Genomic DNA, 17,004 nt, shown 5'->3' with positions numbered 1-17,004 from the left:
ACTAAATTACATTGTTTATGAACATGCCCATGCTTTTGTTGATATTTGAGTGTGGGATTGCGTGAGTATCCAATGTGACATTAAAGCTAAATAGAAAAAAAATTTGTTACAATACTTTTATCTAATTGTATATTTTACTCGGCTCATGTGATTTGTAAAAATCTTCGATTTTGTTTGTTTGTTTTTGTTTTCCTCAACGGGTTTGTAATATAATTTAATAAGTCAAAATTCTTGATATGGACAGTTCGATCATGGATAATCCAATTAATTCGTTAAATGGACTGAATCTTCCATCATCAAATAAAAGCACATTTCAATCACCATTTTTACAAGTTGATCCCACTATATTTCGTTCACCCGATGTGATTTCATCCGAATTTATATTTCCGGATGGTGGAACAAAACCAAGCCGTGGACGTTTCGAAATGGCTTTTTCGCAAATTGGTGGTTCAATTATGACCGGTGCTGTGATTGGTGGTGCCATTGGAACATATAAAGGTAACCAATGATTGTTTTTAGGAATGATAAAATCAATTATTGTTTGTCATTAAAAAATCTAGGTCTTAAAGAGGTGGCTCAAATGAACGAATCGATTGCAATTAAACGAAGTCATATGTTAAATTTTATTACACGAAACGGTGCCTCAATCGCTAATACATTTGGTAGTATCACCTTGGTTTATTCGGCTATTGGTGTTGGCCTTAGTTTTGTACAAGATGACAACGATGATATTAATACAATGATTGCGGCAACAACAACGGGAACATTATATGGTGCTATAAGCCGATCAAAAGCAATGGATAATGTACAAGGTAATAAAATTGATTCATTAAAAATATTCATTTAAAAAAAATGGAAATTAATACAAATAGGATCATTATTAACACGAATGCGTTTGAAACGAGCTGGATTTGGTCTTACATTTGGTGCATTAGCTGGTGCAGCATTGATCCTTCTACTTAATCCGGATAGTAAAATGATTTCACAATTAAAACATCGTTAATTTTTTTTTCTCATTCTGGTCCCACATTTCACATTTGAAACAATGAAAACAAAACGATTCAAATCCTAAACAATTCTTACACATTTTGTATACATATATAGAATTCGATTGATGAAATTTTTTCAATAATAATTTATGACGCTGTTTATAATTTATAATATTAATAATAATAATAATAATGATGATGATGATAATTAACAAATTTAGTAATTAGAAGCAAAAAAAAACAAATTAATCCAAATTAATTAATTAAAAAAAATTGTATTTTTTTATTCAAAAAAAAAAAAAAAATGCACTGTAATTCTATATCTTAGGAAAAAAATTCAACCTTGATTAGGGGGATTTTTTTTCCAAGAACCAAACTAATATTTTATTCCATAATCATGAGACAAAGTAACAGTGTATATGAACGACAACAACTGTGTGTGTACAGAACAGAATATATTTTTTTTTATTTATTTTCATTAATGATGATATTAAAAAAAATGAAATTGCAAAAAGAAAAAATGAATGAATGAATGGATCAACTCTATCATTCGATTCATTATATCATCATCATTATTATTATTATCAATGATATGATCAATAATTGATGCTGATTATCATCATTAATATTGTATACGATATCGGTTTAATGTGGATTAAAATTTCAATTTTGTTTTTTTCAAATACTCCCATTATTTCCATTTGATGGTATGTTGATATCATTTTTTTTTAATTGTTGCTATTGTGTTTGTAGTTGTTGTGGTGGTGGTGGTGGCATTTGTTGCTAAACACACACACAAACACAAACGCTAAATTGTTATTAAATTTTTTTCCGTCGAGAAAAAAAAATCAATTGTGAAATGATAAATGATGAACGCGAACGTCATCAAAACAACAAAAACAACAACAAATCTAAACGTGAAATTTTGTTGTTGTTGTTGCGAATTCTATAACTTCGAAATGACAATATTTTAAATTAATGAGAAGCAAAAGCAAAAGAAAAAAAATTCATTTAAATTAAGAATTAATTAATTTTTTTCCCCCGTAACATTCTGCTCATCCAAATATAAATATCTTCATCACTAAAATCTGTTAGTTAGTTTGTTTGTATGGAATGTTTTGTATGTAAACATCATCACCACAAAAAAATTGACCAATTGAAAATTGTAAGTTTTTTTTTCAAAGAAAAATAAGAAACAAAATAAAAAAAAAAAAAAAAAAGGTAAATTGAATTTTTATTTTTCAAAAGCCATTTAAATTCTTTGGTGTGGTTTTTTCGAGCAAGAAAAAGAAAAAAAAACAAAATTCATACTCGAAACACTCATAAACAAGAAATTTATAAAATTCAATTTTTTTTCCTAAAGAATTTAACATTGTAAATAAATAAACGGTATTTTTATTTTGATATCAACAAAAACAGAATATGACAGATGTTTTCACTTATTCTTTTGGTTGTTGTTGTTGTTGTTGATATTTTTCAAGTGGAAACAACATTTTATGGAATGGCGACAACAACAACGATGATAAAAGAGGGAGAGTGAAATGACTTGTAACACATTTTTTGAAACACAAATGAAAAATGGCCATTTTTTTCGATTAGTTTTTCATGTGTTTGTGTGTGTGTGTATTTGACTGATAAACATTTCGAGAAGAAATAAACCAGAAATAACAACAAAAACAGCAATAATTTTAAATTTTCAACAAAAAAAAACTATTGAATGAATGAATGAAAAGAATAAAAAAAAATCGATTGATACGATATTGGAAATCTCCATCAATTGTATGTTTGTTAAAAGCTGTTGTTGTTGTTGATGGTTGATAATCATTATCTTGATTCTCTCTTTTTTTCTCACTTATCACTATAGATATTCTATATTCTAAATGATAATATTATTTTCATTCAAATTCTTTAATATTCTATGATTGATCCGTGTGTGGTTTTTCATTCAATTCAATTCAATTCAATTTAATTCCTGCTTAATCATCATCATCATCAGAATATATAAGCCATATAAACATCACACATAAGCATCATCATCACAAGATGTCTTTTTTATTATATAATATTTCTTTTAGCTGTCTTACGAATAATCCGATCATCATCATCATCATCATCATCGACTAAGTGAAAATCAATTTTCAATTCATCTTATCATTGTAATATTTAGTTGTATTTGATGATGATGTTGAATTTTTTTTCACTAAAAATTTTCGTTTTCTTTTGTCATTCATTTTTCAGTTATATCTGGTGTGTGTGTATTTCGGATTTTTTTCTTTCTTTCTTTCATTTGTGGTAAAGTAATGAAGAAATATAATATTTTTTCTGCTGCTGCTGCAACGATATTCAAAACCGATCATCATCATCATCTGCAACCAGATAGGAAAAGAATGAAAAAAGATAGATAGAAAAAAAAGTCTTGAAAGATTGATTCACTTTTTTTTCTCTCTCTCTCTCTCTCTCTCAACTGAACTGTCAAAAAATATTCTTTATATTCTTTATATGTGTCTCTGCTGTTATCGAACATCAATAACTCATCTTTTTTTTTCTCTCTTTTTTACTCATAATCATCCATTGTCAGGAAGAAAAAAAATGAAAAAGAAGAAGAAGAAGAAGAAATATTGAAAGAATCTGGAGATGTCAACGAAAAAAAAAGAAAAATTTCCCAAGTCCCTATTGCCATTTTTTTCTATTTGGCGGCTGGCTATGGAATTGCCAATTTTTGATGATGATGATGATGATGGTGATAATAAAAATATCAAGTATGAAAGAAATGAAAAGAAATTTCCCAAAAATTTTATTCGGTTTTTTTTTGTATTCATATAATGAATGAATGATCGAACAAGAATCGATTTCCTTTAACCGGTGTTTTGTTTTGTTTTGTTTTTTGTTGTTGATGGTGTTAGATCATCATCATCATCATCATCATTACTCTTTCATTCATTCATTCATTATTTAACACACAAGACTTTTTCAATCATTTTGTTTTTTATTATTTCCATTTTTTCTCCTACTACTACTACTCTATCTTAACACCTACACCAAAAAAGTACACAAATTCTTCCAAAAACACAAACCAAAAAAAAGAGTGTTTTGCTTATTTGTTTTTTGTTACAAATGAGAATTTGATCGGTATTGTTTATTTATATATACCAAAAAACATCATTAGATAATGAATCTATGTGAATCCTAAACAAAAAAAAAAATGATTATGGAACCTGTTTTTATTATAATAATCATCATCATTTTGATTTGACTATTTTTATTTTGGATTTTAATTTGAAATGTTTTGAATCTGTTTTTATTATTATTATCAAAGCAAAAGTCAATAAAATGATTATTGATTTCAATTAGTAAATTAATAATATGATCGTCTACTATATTGATATGTTTGAAACTTGTGCAAGATTTTTTTTTATAGTCTAGTCTCTTAAGGAATCTTATTTACTTGCTTAAATTATATTCTTCAATTGAATTTTTTGTTACCCAAATAGAAAAAAGAAGAAGAAAATCAATCTCATCAAGTTTTCTGTTAGATTTGTTTGTTTATTATTATTATCAGACTTTTTTCTCAGTTATTTAGCCTAAGTTTTCTTTTAATTTAATTTCTTATTATTTTATTTTGTTTTTTTTATTTTCATTCGCAAGTTTATTTTTATTACAATTTTATTCTGATTCTGAATGATTAAGAATCAAATATATTAGGTACAATTCTAATCGATTTTTTTTGCTTAAACAAAAACAAAACAAACAAACGAAAAATGATAATTTTCTTTTGAATGAAAAAAAATCAATTTAACCAAATGAAAATTAAACAATAATTATTGTTTGCTGTGTTTCTTACTTACTGTGATTTTATGTGATTTCATTTTTCCATTCTTAATTTATGATTCCATTCATTTAACAAAGGTCATATATTTTTTTTTAATATTGACATTTGCAATATTCATTATAATCAGAAAAAAAAATCTGATACTAGAAAATGAAAGCAGCCAAAAAAAACGAATAAAAAGAATATTCTGTTCAAATTAAATATGACAGCCAAAAAAAAAAAATCACATTCATTTTGGTGTGAATTTTTTTTCTGTTGTATGGATTCCAGCGTGGTACACACAGTATTGGAATTCAATTCATATTTTTTTTGATTTTGATTTTCAATTTTTTTTTCTTATATAACAATGTCTGAGAAGCAATAGAAAAGCATTAATGTAATTCAAGTTTTTTTTCATGCATTCATTTTTCTTGATTCTTTTTTTTTGGTTGAAAATATGCATTTGGCAGATTGGCAAATGATCATGATCTTTGGGTATATAATAATATTCAAGTTGGAAAAGGGGATGAAATATGAAGGATATGAAGGAAGAAATTTCCTAAACTTTTCTTTTTCCTATGTTGTTGATGATATGATCCACTCATGATGATCCCGATTTTTGTTATTACCTCTTTTTTTAAAATATCGATACACTGATTATGTTTTCAAATTGAGAAACTAAAAAATGAAAATTTTTCGTCATCATCATCGTTATTTGTTTGTTTTTGGGCCTACAGAAACCAGAGAATTTGATGCTTGATGCTTATTTTGCATGATGAAAAAAAAAACAAAAAGAATTGTTTTTTTCGTCATTGTTGTTGTCGTTGTTGTCTATTTGAAACCAAAATTCATGATTTTAGGATGATGATGTCATTGATGTGTGTGTGTGTATTTTATCAGATTTTTTTTACAAAATGTTTGTCGTTTTTTGTTTCAACATTGTCATCGTCATCATCAATAAACAGATCTGGTTTCTGTTTTGTCGTTTCCATTTGGGTACCATTTTTTTTCTGTTTGTTTGTTTAATCATTAAAATCTTTGTAGTGACACTTAATACTTTTTTTTCAAATGTGTAACATCATCATCGGATGATGTAACATCAACATAATGAACATTTTCATGATGACATGTATTTGAATTTTACCCTTCAATTCTTGTCGTCATTTCCATATACAAATACATTGTCAGTTACTGTGTGTGTGTTAGTTAGTTAGTTAGTTAGTCAATTTTGGTTCTATTATCAGTATTGTTTTCTCACTATTTTAACCCAAAAACTCAAAGATATAATAATATTGATTGTGATGAACATTTTTGTTGTTGTTGTTGTTGTTATTTGAAAGCCATGATAGTAAACGTGACCCAAATATGTTGTGTGTGTGTGTGTGTGTGTGGAACAAGAAAACATCAAGCAAAAGCAAGTAAATATTAGAAACAAAAAAAAACATTGAAATTTTCTTCTCCTCGATTGGTTTTGTGATGATGTTACACATACAACACACACACACACACAGGGTATGATTTCCGATGATGATGGACATGATGTAATGCAAAAAAAAAGAAAGAAATTCTGCCAGTGATAGAGATAGAATAATCTACATGATGAAAATCATTTCATTTGATGACGTTTTTTTTTGTGTGTTTGTGAATATAGAGAGAAACCAACTTTGTGATTAGAATATTCATTCTTTTCATTTTTCTTCATTTAATTTTCTTAAATTTCAAATTTTTTTTCTTTCTAATGTTTCCCCTTTTTTTTGTTCATAAAAGTAATAGGGGTTTCACACTAGCAGCAATGTGAATGAAATATTTCAAATGCAATATTTCACTACATTTCAGCCTTATGGACTGAAATATTGCATTTGAAATATTTCATTCACATTGCTGCTAGTGTGAAACCCCTATAAAAGAAATATGAATGAATGAATGAATGAAATATGGCTGACAGAATAATGATTCAAAAGTTTTTGACTTTAGTTTCATCTTCTTCTTTTTCTTCATTTTTTTCATGAATCTGACTTTTGGTTGTATTTTTTCTCGGTGTGATGACAACTGAATCAAAAAAAAAAAAAGAAAGAAAAGAAAAGAAAATTTTAAATTATGATTTACAAATTGTATACGTCAAATCATTACATTTCAATTTATTATGTAATTTTTCTTTGACGAAAATGAATGAAAACTAAAAAAACTAATAACAATAATTTGTAAAAAATATGACATTTGATAATCAAAAAAAGAAAGTTTTTTTGAAATATTTTTTTCATATTTATAAAATGAAATGATTTCAGTACTTTATTTTTTCAAAATAATCAAATGCTTAAAATAATCAATATTATTTTGGGTTTTTTTTTGTTGTAAATCTGAATGTAGAAAAAACAAACCAAACCAAACAAACAAATCCAAATTCGTTTTTTTTTAATTGTTAATTTTTATTTTTTTTCATCCAAGAATTAATGAAAATGTTTAATGTTTCGTGTATGTGTGTGTGTGTGTTTTTGACATGACATAAACTAATTCGGTTGAAAGAATAATCTCTCTCTGTGTGTGTGTGTGCGGGTATTTTGATTTGGAAAATGTATCGAAAAAAAAACCTTTTGCACACACACACACACACAAAGTAAAATATCACAATTTTTTTTTCGGTTATTAATTCCAAAACAAAAAACAAGATTTTAATTTTCACGATTTTTTTCGTTTTTGTTTTCGTTTTGGTCTTGTGCAAAATGATTAAATGAATAAGTTGTTGTTGTTGTTGTTGTGAGAGAGAAAAAAACAAACTAAACTCGTGATTGATTATAACCCTGGTTGTCTGGATAAAAACCGAATAAAAACAACTTTCTCTTTTTCTTTTGCATTTACAAAAATGATAAGATAAAATTTATAACCACGAAATGTGTTTTTTTTTGCTGGAGAATGAAATTATTCTTTAGAGTTTCCGAAACTATTTCCACTTAGTTTTTACTTTTCATCAACCCTTTTTTTTTGTTTCGCAATGATTCATAGATTCATTCATTTATTCAAGTCAACATTTAAACATTTATTATCATCTTTATCATCTTTTTATCATGATAAAAATTAACAAAAAGAAAAAGAAAGAAAGAAACTGAATTTGATTGTCAACTTTATATATTCATTCATTTATTAATGAATTGATATTTCCAATAAATATTGTATGCAAAAATTGTTTTTGAAAACAATTAAAGATTGTTCCATTCCAATGATGAAAGCATCTTATTTTTGTTTTGTTTTCATCACATTTTCATCAACAGATTCTATTGTTTTCCAATTGTTTGAAACAAAATTTGTTTGTTTGGTTATAAATCAGCAAATTTTTCAATATGGAAAAAGCTTATATTGTATGGTTAGGGAATGGAAAGAGAGAGATAGAGAGAGAATGAAAGATAAAAACGTGATAGATTTTTTTTCACCATATTCTCAAGTGAGATAGATATTGTCACAAAGAAAAAAAATTGTGATGTATTTATAATGGAAGTGATGTTTTTCCCATTTGAAATACAATCTCTCTCTCTCTCTCTTGAATGAAGAAGAAAAAAAAAGCCAAAACAATCAATCTTTTGGTTTGCTATCAATGAATTTGAATCGACTAGGAATTGTTATTGAAGATTGAATTGATTTTACTGATTTTGTTCAAACCACTCTTTCTCTTTCTCTCTCTTCTTTCTTGGTGTTTGAATTTGATTTTCATTATTCAAACAAGAATATTTTGTCGCATAGATTTTCACTTGTTTTGCCTAAAATACTAAAAATAAAACTGCAAAATAATTTGTATGATGTTTTTTTTTGTTTCGATAGAAATTCAGTTGATTATTATGATGATGAAACAGAAAAACAAACACAAACACACACACACCATTATTAAACATAGAATCGTACAAGAAAGAATAATGAATAAAACAGAATCTAATTATAAATTTAATAATAATGTAAATAAAAAAGTTGAAAATTTTCGATTGTCGTAATCCAAGTGTGATTTAGAAAGAAAAAAGTTTAGACAGAGAGAGAGAGAGAGAGAGAGAGAGAGAGAGAGAGAGAGAGAGAGAGAAAAAAAAAAAAAAGTGGCAAAGTGTGTGTAAAAGATTTTACAGTAAATCCAACATGATAAAGTGTAAATGAAAAACAATAGTAACAACTACATAGTGATCTGAAAGTGATGATGATGATGAAGAAGAAGAATAAATATATTGTTGAAAATTGGATTTGAATAATACATTTGAGTTTTTTTTTTTTGTTCAAAATCCATTTGTGATTATTTCTGGAATTTGCAATTTTTTTTTGTTGTTGAATATACTGGTAACATAAAATACAGAAATTCTGTAAAAATTCTGTAAATGTTGATTTTCAATGTGTATACATAATAACATTAGCCTAATTTTTGTTTGAATCACATCTTGATGGACTAAACATTAAATTAACCATATTGAATTTTTTTTTTTTTTTGGAAAATTCTTTGATAAAAAAAATTATCATTCATAGATGGCGTTGATAGGATTTTTTTCTTCAAAAAAAAACAAAACATTCTTTATTCGTTTTTTTTCACATTCGTAACCAGAAATTGTTGTATATAGTCGTTCCAGGATCAAAATATTCTGAGCATACTCATTGTTGTCCTTGTTTTTGTCGTCGTCGTCGTCTATTTTTTCAAGTTTTATGTCGTCATCAACATTGAATTTTTTTTTTTGGTTTATGATTCTTTTGCCAACCAAAATTATCTTTATTCTTTCATTTTGTTTCCACATCCTTGTTTTTTTCCCTTACAGTACTAACTTGAAATGTCCAATAAAAAAATCAAACTTTTTAAAAAACCACTGTAAAATGATGATGATTATCGAAGAAAAAAAATGGGAAAAAAATTGATAATGAATGTTCGAAATACAGCAAAAATCAAACAACAACAACAACGAGAGAAAATAGAAAAAATGTATAAATATAATAGGAATAAATAGCTCTTTAGGATCCAAAATTCTATTGTCAAAAGGAACAAAACAAAAAATTGTTCCTTGATTTTTCTTTTTCAAACTAAAAATCTAAACCGTTAACGGTTGTCATCAACATCATCATCTATATATATGTTTTATCCACTTATGTAATCGACCTCTTCCATTTTTATTTTTCTTCCTTCCTTTCTTTTAAGAAATAATCATAATTTTACTTTTACATTGTTCAATCTTCTTCTGGTTTGTTTGGATCTATATCAATTCTTTTTCTCTTCAAATGATGATGTGGATGTGTGGATCATTATCAACATTTGTTGTATACATAACCGCCACTACCGTTTGTTTTTTCTCTCTCCTATTTTCCTTTCTATTTGATTCCTTGATACTATTTACCTCGACATATACACACACACACACACACACACACACACACACACACAATAAATTCAGAAATTTTGGTACACAGAATTCACAAAACAAAACGAATCCATAATAATATCTATTGCACTGGCGCTTACACATGCGTTTTTCTTTTAACGTTTTAAATATTTTATATATTATAATATACGACGATAGAATCAGTTTTATTCTGTATATTTTTTTTTACTGTTAATAATAATGAAAAAGAAGATGATGATAGAATCGTATAATTTTTGGTGGTCGTAGTTTGTTTAGTTAGTTAGTTGGCGTTTTTTTTCTTCTTCTTCACTTCTTCATATCTGCTTTTCTTTTCTTTTTTTGTACCCATACATACATACATATTTACAGAATATTATCATCAACAGCAACAGAAGCACAGTTCCAACATCATTCCAAACAGCCAACCAAAAGAAAAAACAGTAAAAATAAAATAAACGTGCGTTATATAAAAACCCATGGAATATTCGTTTTTTTTCGTGTTATTTTTTTTTTTGTTGGAAAATCTAGTCATCCGAATAAAGAATTTAATTGTGTGTGTGTGTGTGTAGAACAAATGCAAGATAGATTCAGCAACAGTAACAGCAGCAATAGTACCAAACAGCAGCAAATATAAGCAACAAACAACATAACATTACATGATATATTTTTTTCAAAATTCTGTATGATGTGTGTGATATGTGTCAGACGCCAATAACAATAACAACATTCAACATTTAACAACAACAACAGTCAACAACCCATGGATCAAGAATAATAATAAAAAGTTTTGTCCATAATAATAATAATAATAATGATAAAAAAAAGTATATAACAAACAAACATCTTTAAATATACAAGAATTTTTTGTATGATGTTTGGTTGGTTTGGTTGTTGTTGTTTGATTGATTTTTTTTACTGTTGTGCATCATGTGTGTGTGTGTATGCATGCATGAATATTCTGTATTCTGATGGTTTGAGAATGTGTGTTTGTATGTTGATGATTCGATGTGGCAAATTCATGGCGCGTGTTAATTCATCATCATCATCATCATCATCATTTGAAACATCTCATATTTCGTAAATTTTTTTTTGTTTCTGTATAAAAAAAAATCTTAATAAAAATAAAATTTTTTATGAATGATAACTGTGTGTCTGTATGTAGAGGATAGTTTGTTTCTTCTTCCTAGTTTTCAAAATGTTTAAAACTAAACTAAACTAAACTAAACAAAAATTGAAAAATCAATCACGTGATCATCATTATACATCACATCAAATAGAATAACACTAGAATTGTTGTTGTTTCTGTTATTTTCTTTGTAATAACATTTTCATCACAATAATAATAATCGATCGATCGATCGATCGAGAAAACAACAACAAATATTGCGAACAACTTTATATTTGTTTTTCAACAATAATAATCATCATTTTAATAATAAACTAATAACGTAAGGGAGATAAGAAGAAAATCTAACCTGGAAGTCAATTTTTTTTTTCATTCATTCCATTCACTTTTTGTTCTTTGGATCTTATCTGGTATGTGGTCTTGTATGGCACCCAAGTGTGTGCGTGTGTATGTTTGTTGTTGTTGTTGTTTGTTGGAATTCATGTTTGCATTAAACATATTACATATTATTAATAAATATTCTTTACGAATGACGATTTTGTGGTCATTCGGAATTTTTCGTTTTGTTTTCTGTTTTTCTGTTTCCATGTATGGTGTTTTCTTTTCAGGTTTTGTTTTGTGGTTTTTGACAATATTCTAATTGATTTGACATTTTTTTTCGTTTTTTGTTTTTGAAAAGTTGTCACAAATTTTCCTAAAGATTAGAAAACAAGACCAAAAACAAATAGCAAAAAGAAAAAAAATACAAACAAGAATGATTGATTATTATTCTTCTTCTTTGTTATTTTTCTCTCTGGCAAATCGATTAACATTTGTTATTTTGTTATTTTGTTTGTTTTTTGGTTATTTGGTTTCTCATTTCAAATTTCTCACTGTGTGTTGATTATTCAAAAAAAAAGAAGAAAAAGAAAATTTTCAATGGATAAAAAATATGTAACATTGACATCATCATCATCATCATCATATTTGATCCATTTGATCGATTTGATACACTTGCAGGAATTTTGTTTTTTGAAATAATAAAACTTTGCATCTCTTTCTATCTATCTTTTTACTTTTTTGTTTTGTTTGATAGTTTGAAGTTTTTTTCCGCAACATTATCTCATTTGCTTTTCATATTTTATTCTGTGTGTGTGTGTGTGGGCATCACCAGAAAAAAACGACAAAATTGAAAAGTTTTTTTCGCTCTCTCTCTCTCTCTCACACTCACACACACACACTCGTTTTGCATCATCAATTTATTCTAGCTTTTTTTCCTGTCGGATAAACAACTTGTGCGTGCAACTTTTTTTTTCTCAACTTTTACTTCGCCCCCGTTATTTTTTTTACAATGATACAAATGTTTTTGATAAATAGACATAGATAATGATGTTTAGAAAGAGAGAGAGAGAGAGATAGATAAACTGATGATTTTATTTGCATATTAAATTATTAAATTTTTTTATTGAAAATTTTAAAAAAAGCAAATTAAAAAAAAAGAGAATCCTCATTGTGATTGTACAAAGCAAGCCAGATATATTCATTTTCATTTAGGACCAAAAAATTATTCTTGGTTGTTGTCCGTGGATATTCAAAACATTTTTTTTTTGTTTTGTCCAAATATATAGTATGGCAAAAAAAACCACAGTGATACCAAAACAACTAAACAACAACAAAATACCATATATACAATAGAATTCTCATTTGAAATCAATCAATTATTCACAAATGTTTTTTGTTATAAACATAAAGAGTAGTAAATCCAGTAGTGAAACACACACACATTGTGTATATGTAGAGTATTTAGTGTTTAGACATGGAATAAAAACAAAAACAAAATACAAAAAATACATTGTCCAATATATCATGAACAACAACAACAACAAATAAATGAACAAGTATTACATGTCAATCTCATTCTTGATAATGAATGGCATACGATTGACGATATATGAACTTTGATGATGATGATGAATTTTTTTTGGCTGTTTGTTTGGGCTATTTCCACCAATTCATTTCTTTTATTCTTCGTTTTTTTCTCTATTATTTGACACAGTCATTAAATGGTTTGGTTTTCCATGATTCTTCGGCTTCTTTTTTTTTGATTATGTGGATAACAATGATAAAAAACCACTAATGACAATTTACTATTTGGAACATTTTACGCCTATCGATTTGCCCTTTTGCCTTGGCGACAAATGGTGACCAAATTTTTATTTTTTGTTTTTTCCTGTTGGCTTAATTTCTATTTCATTTCATTTGTGTGGTGTGTTTTTTTGTTTTGTTTTGTATATTGATTTTTAATTTAAACTTTTTTTTATTGTTCATTTCCTTTTTTTTTTTTTTTTTGTTTCATTGAAAAACAAATTTCTTTTCTGCTTTTTCAAAAAAAAGAAAAGAAAGAAAGAAGAAAGAATCGATGAATAAAATGAAAATTTAAACATTTTTTAAATGTTTTTCCTTTTGTTATTATTGTTGTTGCTAATGAGATATTTTGATAATGAATTTTCAATTTGAAACAAAAAAGTTTTGATTCTTTGAGAAATTATTTTTTTCCTGATTGATGATCTTTTGTCCTTTTTGATACAATTTGTTCTTATTGACAAATTGAAAAAAAATTCATCTTCCTCATTTGTAAATGATTCGAATCCCGGAATCTTTTTGATTCAACAGCAAAAAAAACAATCACAATAACATTCATTGAGAATAACTTGCTTTATTTTGTCTATTTCCATTATTTTTTTTTGTTTTGTTTTTTTGTTTTTATTGGCAAGATTTTCTATTTATCGAATATTTACATTAATAAAAATTCTTGCTTGAAGCATTTTACATTATTTAATTGCTTCTTTTAATCGTTTAATCGATTATCTTTCCATTATTTTTCAATTTTTTTTTTGTTTTGTTTTCATTTCCAAAGAATTTATCCATTTATTGTCATTCACATTCATTGAAAGAAAGAAAAAAATTTGTTGATATTGTCATTGTTGTTGTCGTCGTTGTTTTTTTCCAGATAAAAATCTCATGATTCACATTATCAGCAAGAAAAAAAAGAGACTTTCACGAATTAGATTAATGCACGAGAAAAAAAAATCCTGGGATCGAAATTATCCTGGTTGTGTGTATGTGTGTGTTCGATTTTTCCAATTTAACGATTGTTGTTGTTGTTGTTTTTTCTCTGCTTTTTTGTCAAATATATTTCTTCTTCTTTGTATAAGTAATTTGAGCCAAAAACAAACATATCAAATAATCGATGCTAAAAAAGACAAAACAACAACAACAACAATAAAATGGGCTCTTTTGCATTCAATTTTTTTGGGATAATAGTATTTATGAATGAGCCAAAAAAGATTTATTGATTTTCCTTTTTCCTTTTTTTTTTTTTGTTTTTGTTTTCCTGTTTCATCTGTTCATCCAATTTGTCTATTTTCAACTAAAAAAAATATTCTTATTGAATCAAATCTTTCATATTGTTCATTGTCAGATTGACTAATGATGAATGAAAAAAATTGAAAAACATACATGCATGATGATAGCAACAAACTAGCTTCTATCACCTTTTTGTTTCCTAAATAAGTTTTTTTTCACGGATCATTTCACCGTTTTTTTTTTTTCAAAGATCGAACCGTTAAACAATATTCTTGTTTCCAGTTCAATAATAATAGTTATTTTTAGAGCCAAAATGTGTGATAATAATGGAGAAATAATAAAGAAAAGCCAACAACATTTGTATAATTAAATTAATTTAAAATCTATATATGTAGAATATCATATGTAGAAAACATTAACTTGGTTCTTTTTCAAACATATCTTTTCTTTTTCCCGTTTCTTTTAACATGAGATTCTTTTTTAAAATTTCATTATTGGATTTAAATTTGACTAGACTTTTTTTTCGAAAAAAGAATTCTTTGTTTTTCTTCATTTTTCATCATTGTTGTTGTTGTTTTCAATCGCATTATTTTTTTTTCTTTCGGGAAAAACCACCCATTCTATCCAGAAAATGAAAAAAAATGAAATGAAAAATTTTTTCTCATTTTTTTTCTCCTCGAATAACATCTATTCGACTGTAGAAATAAAAATAAAAACCAAACAAACACATTAATACCATAGTTTGTGGCTAATTCAATCTTTTTTATTTTTATTATTATTATAACTGTAATTGGCTATTTCGACTGTTGTTGTTGATTCTTTTTTTGCTTCTAATCATCATCATCCTATCAGCAATGATTAGCTGAGCTTGAAAATTGTTTTTTTTTGTAATAATGTTATTTTATTTTATTTTTATTTTATATTTTATTTATTTGATCTTATTACATTTTATAGCTTTGTTGTTGTTGTTTATCAAAGGCAAAGCAAAGTAATGAAAAATTTTTTTAATCAAATAACATCCATAATGTTGATTGGGTGATTGTGGCCATAATCAATCACGATAATTATCGATGATAATCATTGATGATTAGCCATAAATTTTTTTTTTGCACTGGTTACATTTATTATGATGAATATTTTGAATGATGAAATTGGATTTTTTTTCTCGCAATTTTCTCGCTAAAAAAAGAATGAAGAATTTCATTGAAAATACTTGAAACTTTCAATCGATTATCCAAAAAAAATAATCATATGATGATGATAAAGTTTGAAGTTTAAAAAAAAATTTCAAGGTTATATCATCATCATTGGGAAACAGAAAAAAATAAAAGAATAAAGGAAAACCGCTACAGAATTTCTCGATAATAATAATAATGTTTCGAACATATCATATGATGTGTGTGTGTGTGCCAAAATTCGATTTTGAAACAAAATCTGTAATAATAAAATTTCCTACTAGTCATCAGTTTGTTGTTGTTGTTGTTGTTGTGATTTTGTTTTGTTTCAAATGGAATGAAACAAAATGAAACGATTATTTACGAGTCTTATGGTATAGTATAGAATATGGTGGTAGAATGAAATTGAAAACTTTTTTTTTCTTGTTGGTTTTCTTTTGGATTCTTTTTTTTTGCTGCAGCTTCTGGTTTTTTTTTGTTTTTGTTTTTGGTTTGGTAATTGTGTTTCATTTTCTTGTTTCATCATTCACTTTTTTTCTGTTTGTTTTTGATAAAAAATGATTATGCTTTTCAAAAAAAGAAAAAGGAAAGAAATTTTATCCGGAAAACAGTGAATTTTGTTTTCTCCACTCGCCAACGCTAACGCCAACGCCAACAACAACAATAACAGCAAACAATTTTCTTATTTCTGATAACAATTTTCTTTATGTTTCTGGAAAAATTCTTCATTGTTATCAGAAGGAATGAAGAAAAAAATTACATTCATCATTGAATTCATATTTGAAAACCAACCAAAAACAAAAAAAAACTTTTCAAATTTTTTGCTGTTTTTTTTTCGGTTTTCTTAGAAATTCTGTACAGATTAATTATCTTTGTTTTGATTTTTTTTTCATGTTTTCCATTCATTCATTCATCATTCTAATCACGATTTTTTTTTGTGCTGATTATCATTGTTGTTCGATTAAACCCGGGAGACAATTGAGACAATCGACAAAAATGAATGGATACCGGAACCAAAAAAGTGAATGAATGAATGAATGATTCAATCCATTTTCATTTTATCAATCATAAGTTTTTTTTGTTGTTGTTGTTGTTTTGTTTCTACTAACCATTATCTGATATAAATGAATGGATGAATGAATTTGAATGGTCATAATTTATACAGAATAATGATTATCCATTATTATTGTTTTTTTTTTTTTTTGTGTTG

At 26.4% G+C, this 17,004-nt stretch overlaps 1 protein-coding gene across 1 annotated transcript; it reads left to right on the top strand.

The window, feature by feature from the left end:
* The first annotated feature begins 56 nt into the window (after window positions 1-56).
* LOC113789733 (mitochondrial import inner membrane translocase subunit Tim23B-like) lies at window positions 57-1,188 on the top strand. Its single transcript, XM_027339306.2, has 3 exons — window positions 57-498; window positions 561-812; window positions 873-1,188. The coding sequence occupies exons 1-3, from the start codon at window positions 237-239 to the stop codon at window positions 1,001-1,003; spliced, it is 645 nt and encodes a 214-aa protein (XP_027195107.1). The 5' UTR covers window positions 57-236; the 3' UTR covers window positions 1,004-1,188.
* Window positions 1,189-17,004: the final 15,816 nt, after the last annotated feature.

This window comes from Dermatophagoides pteronyssinus, unplaced genomic scaffold (assembly GCF_027571235.1).
Source record: "Dermatophagoides pteronyssinus isolate colony J.1.1.1.1 unplaced genomic scaffold, Derpt_VIB-CSIC_2022.12 sq0005, whole genome shotgun sequence".
Lineage (NCBI taxonomy): Eukaryota > Metazoa > Arthropoda > Arachnida > Sarcoptiformes > Pyroglyphidae > Dermatophagoides > Dermatophagoides pteronyssinus.
This window is presented reverse-complemented; position numbering and strand designations above follow the sequence as displayed.

Bases quoted from the DNA above. Each gene is read 5' to 3' on its own strand.
- LOC113789733 (XM_027339306.2), top strand. From the start codon at position 237: ATGGACAGTTCGATCATGGATAATCCAATTAATTCGTTAAATGGACTG. The intron at 499-560 runs GTAACCAATGAT...TAAAAAATCTAG, and splicing joins TGCCATTGGAACATATAAAG to GTCTTAAAGAGGTGGCTCAA. The intron at 813-872 runs GTAATAAAATTG...TAATACAAATAG, and splicing joins AGCAATGGATAATGTACAAG to GATCATTATTAACACGAATG.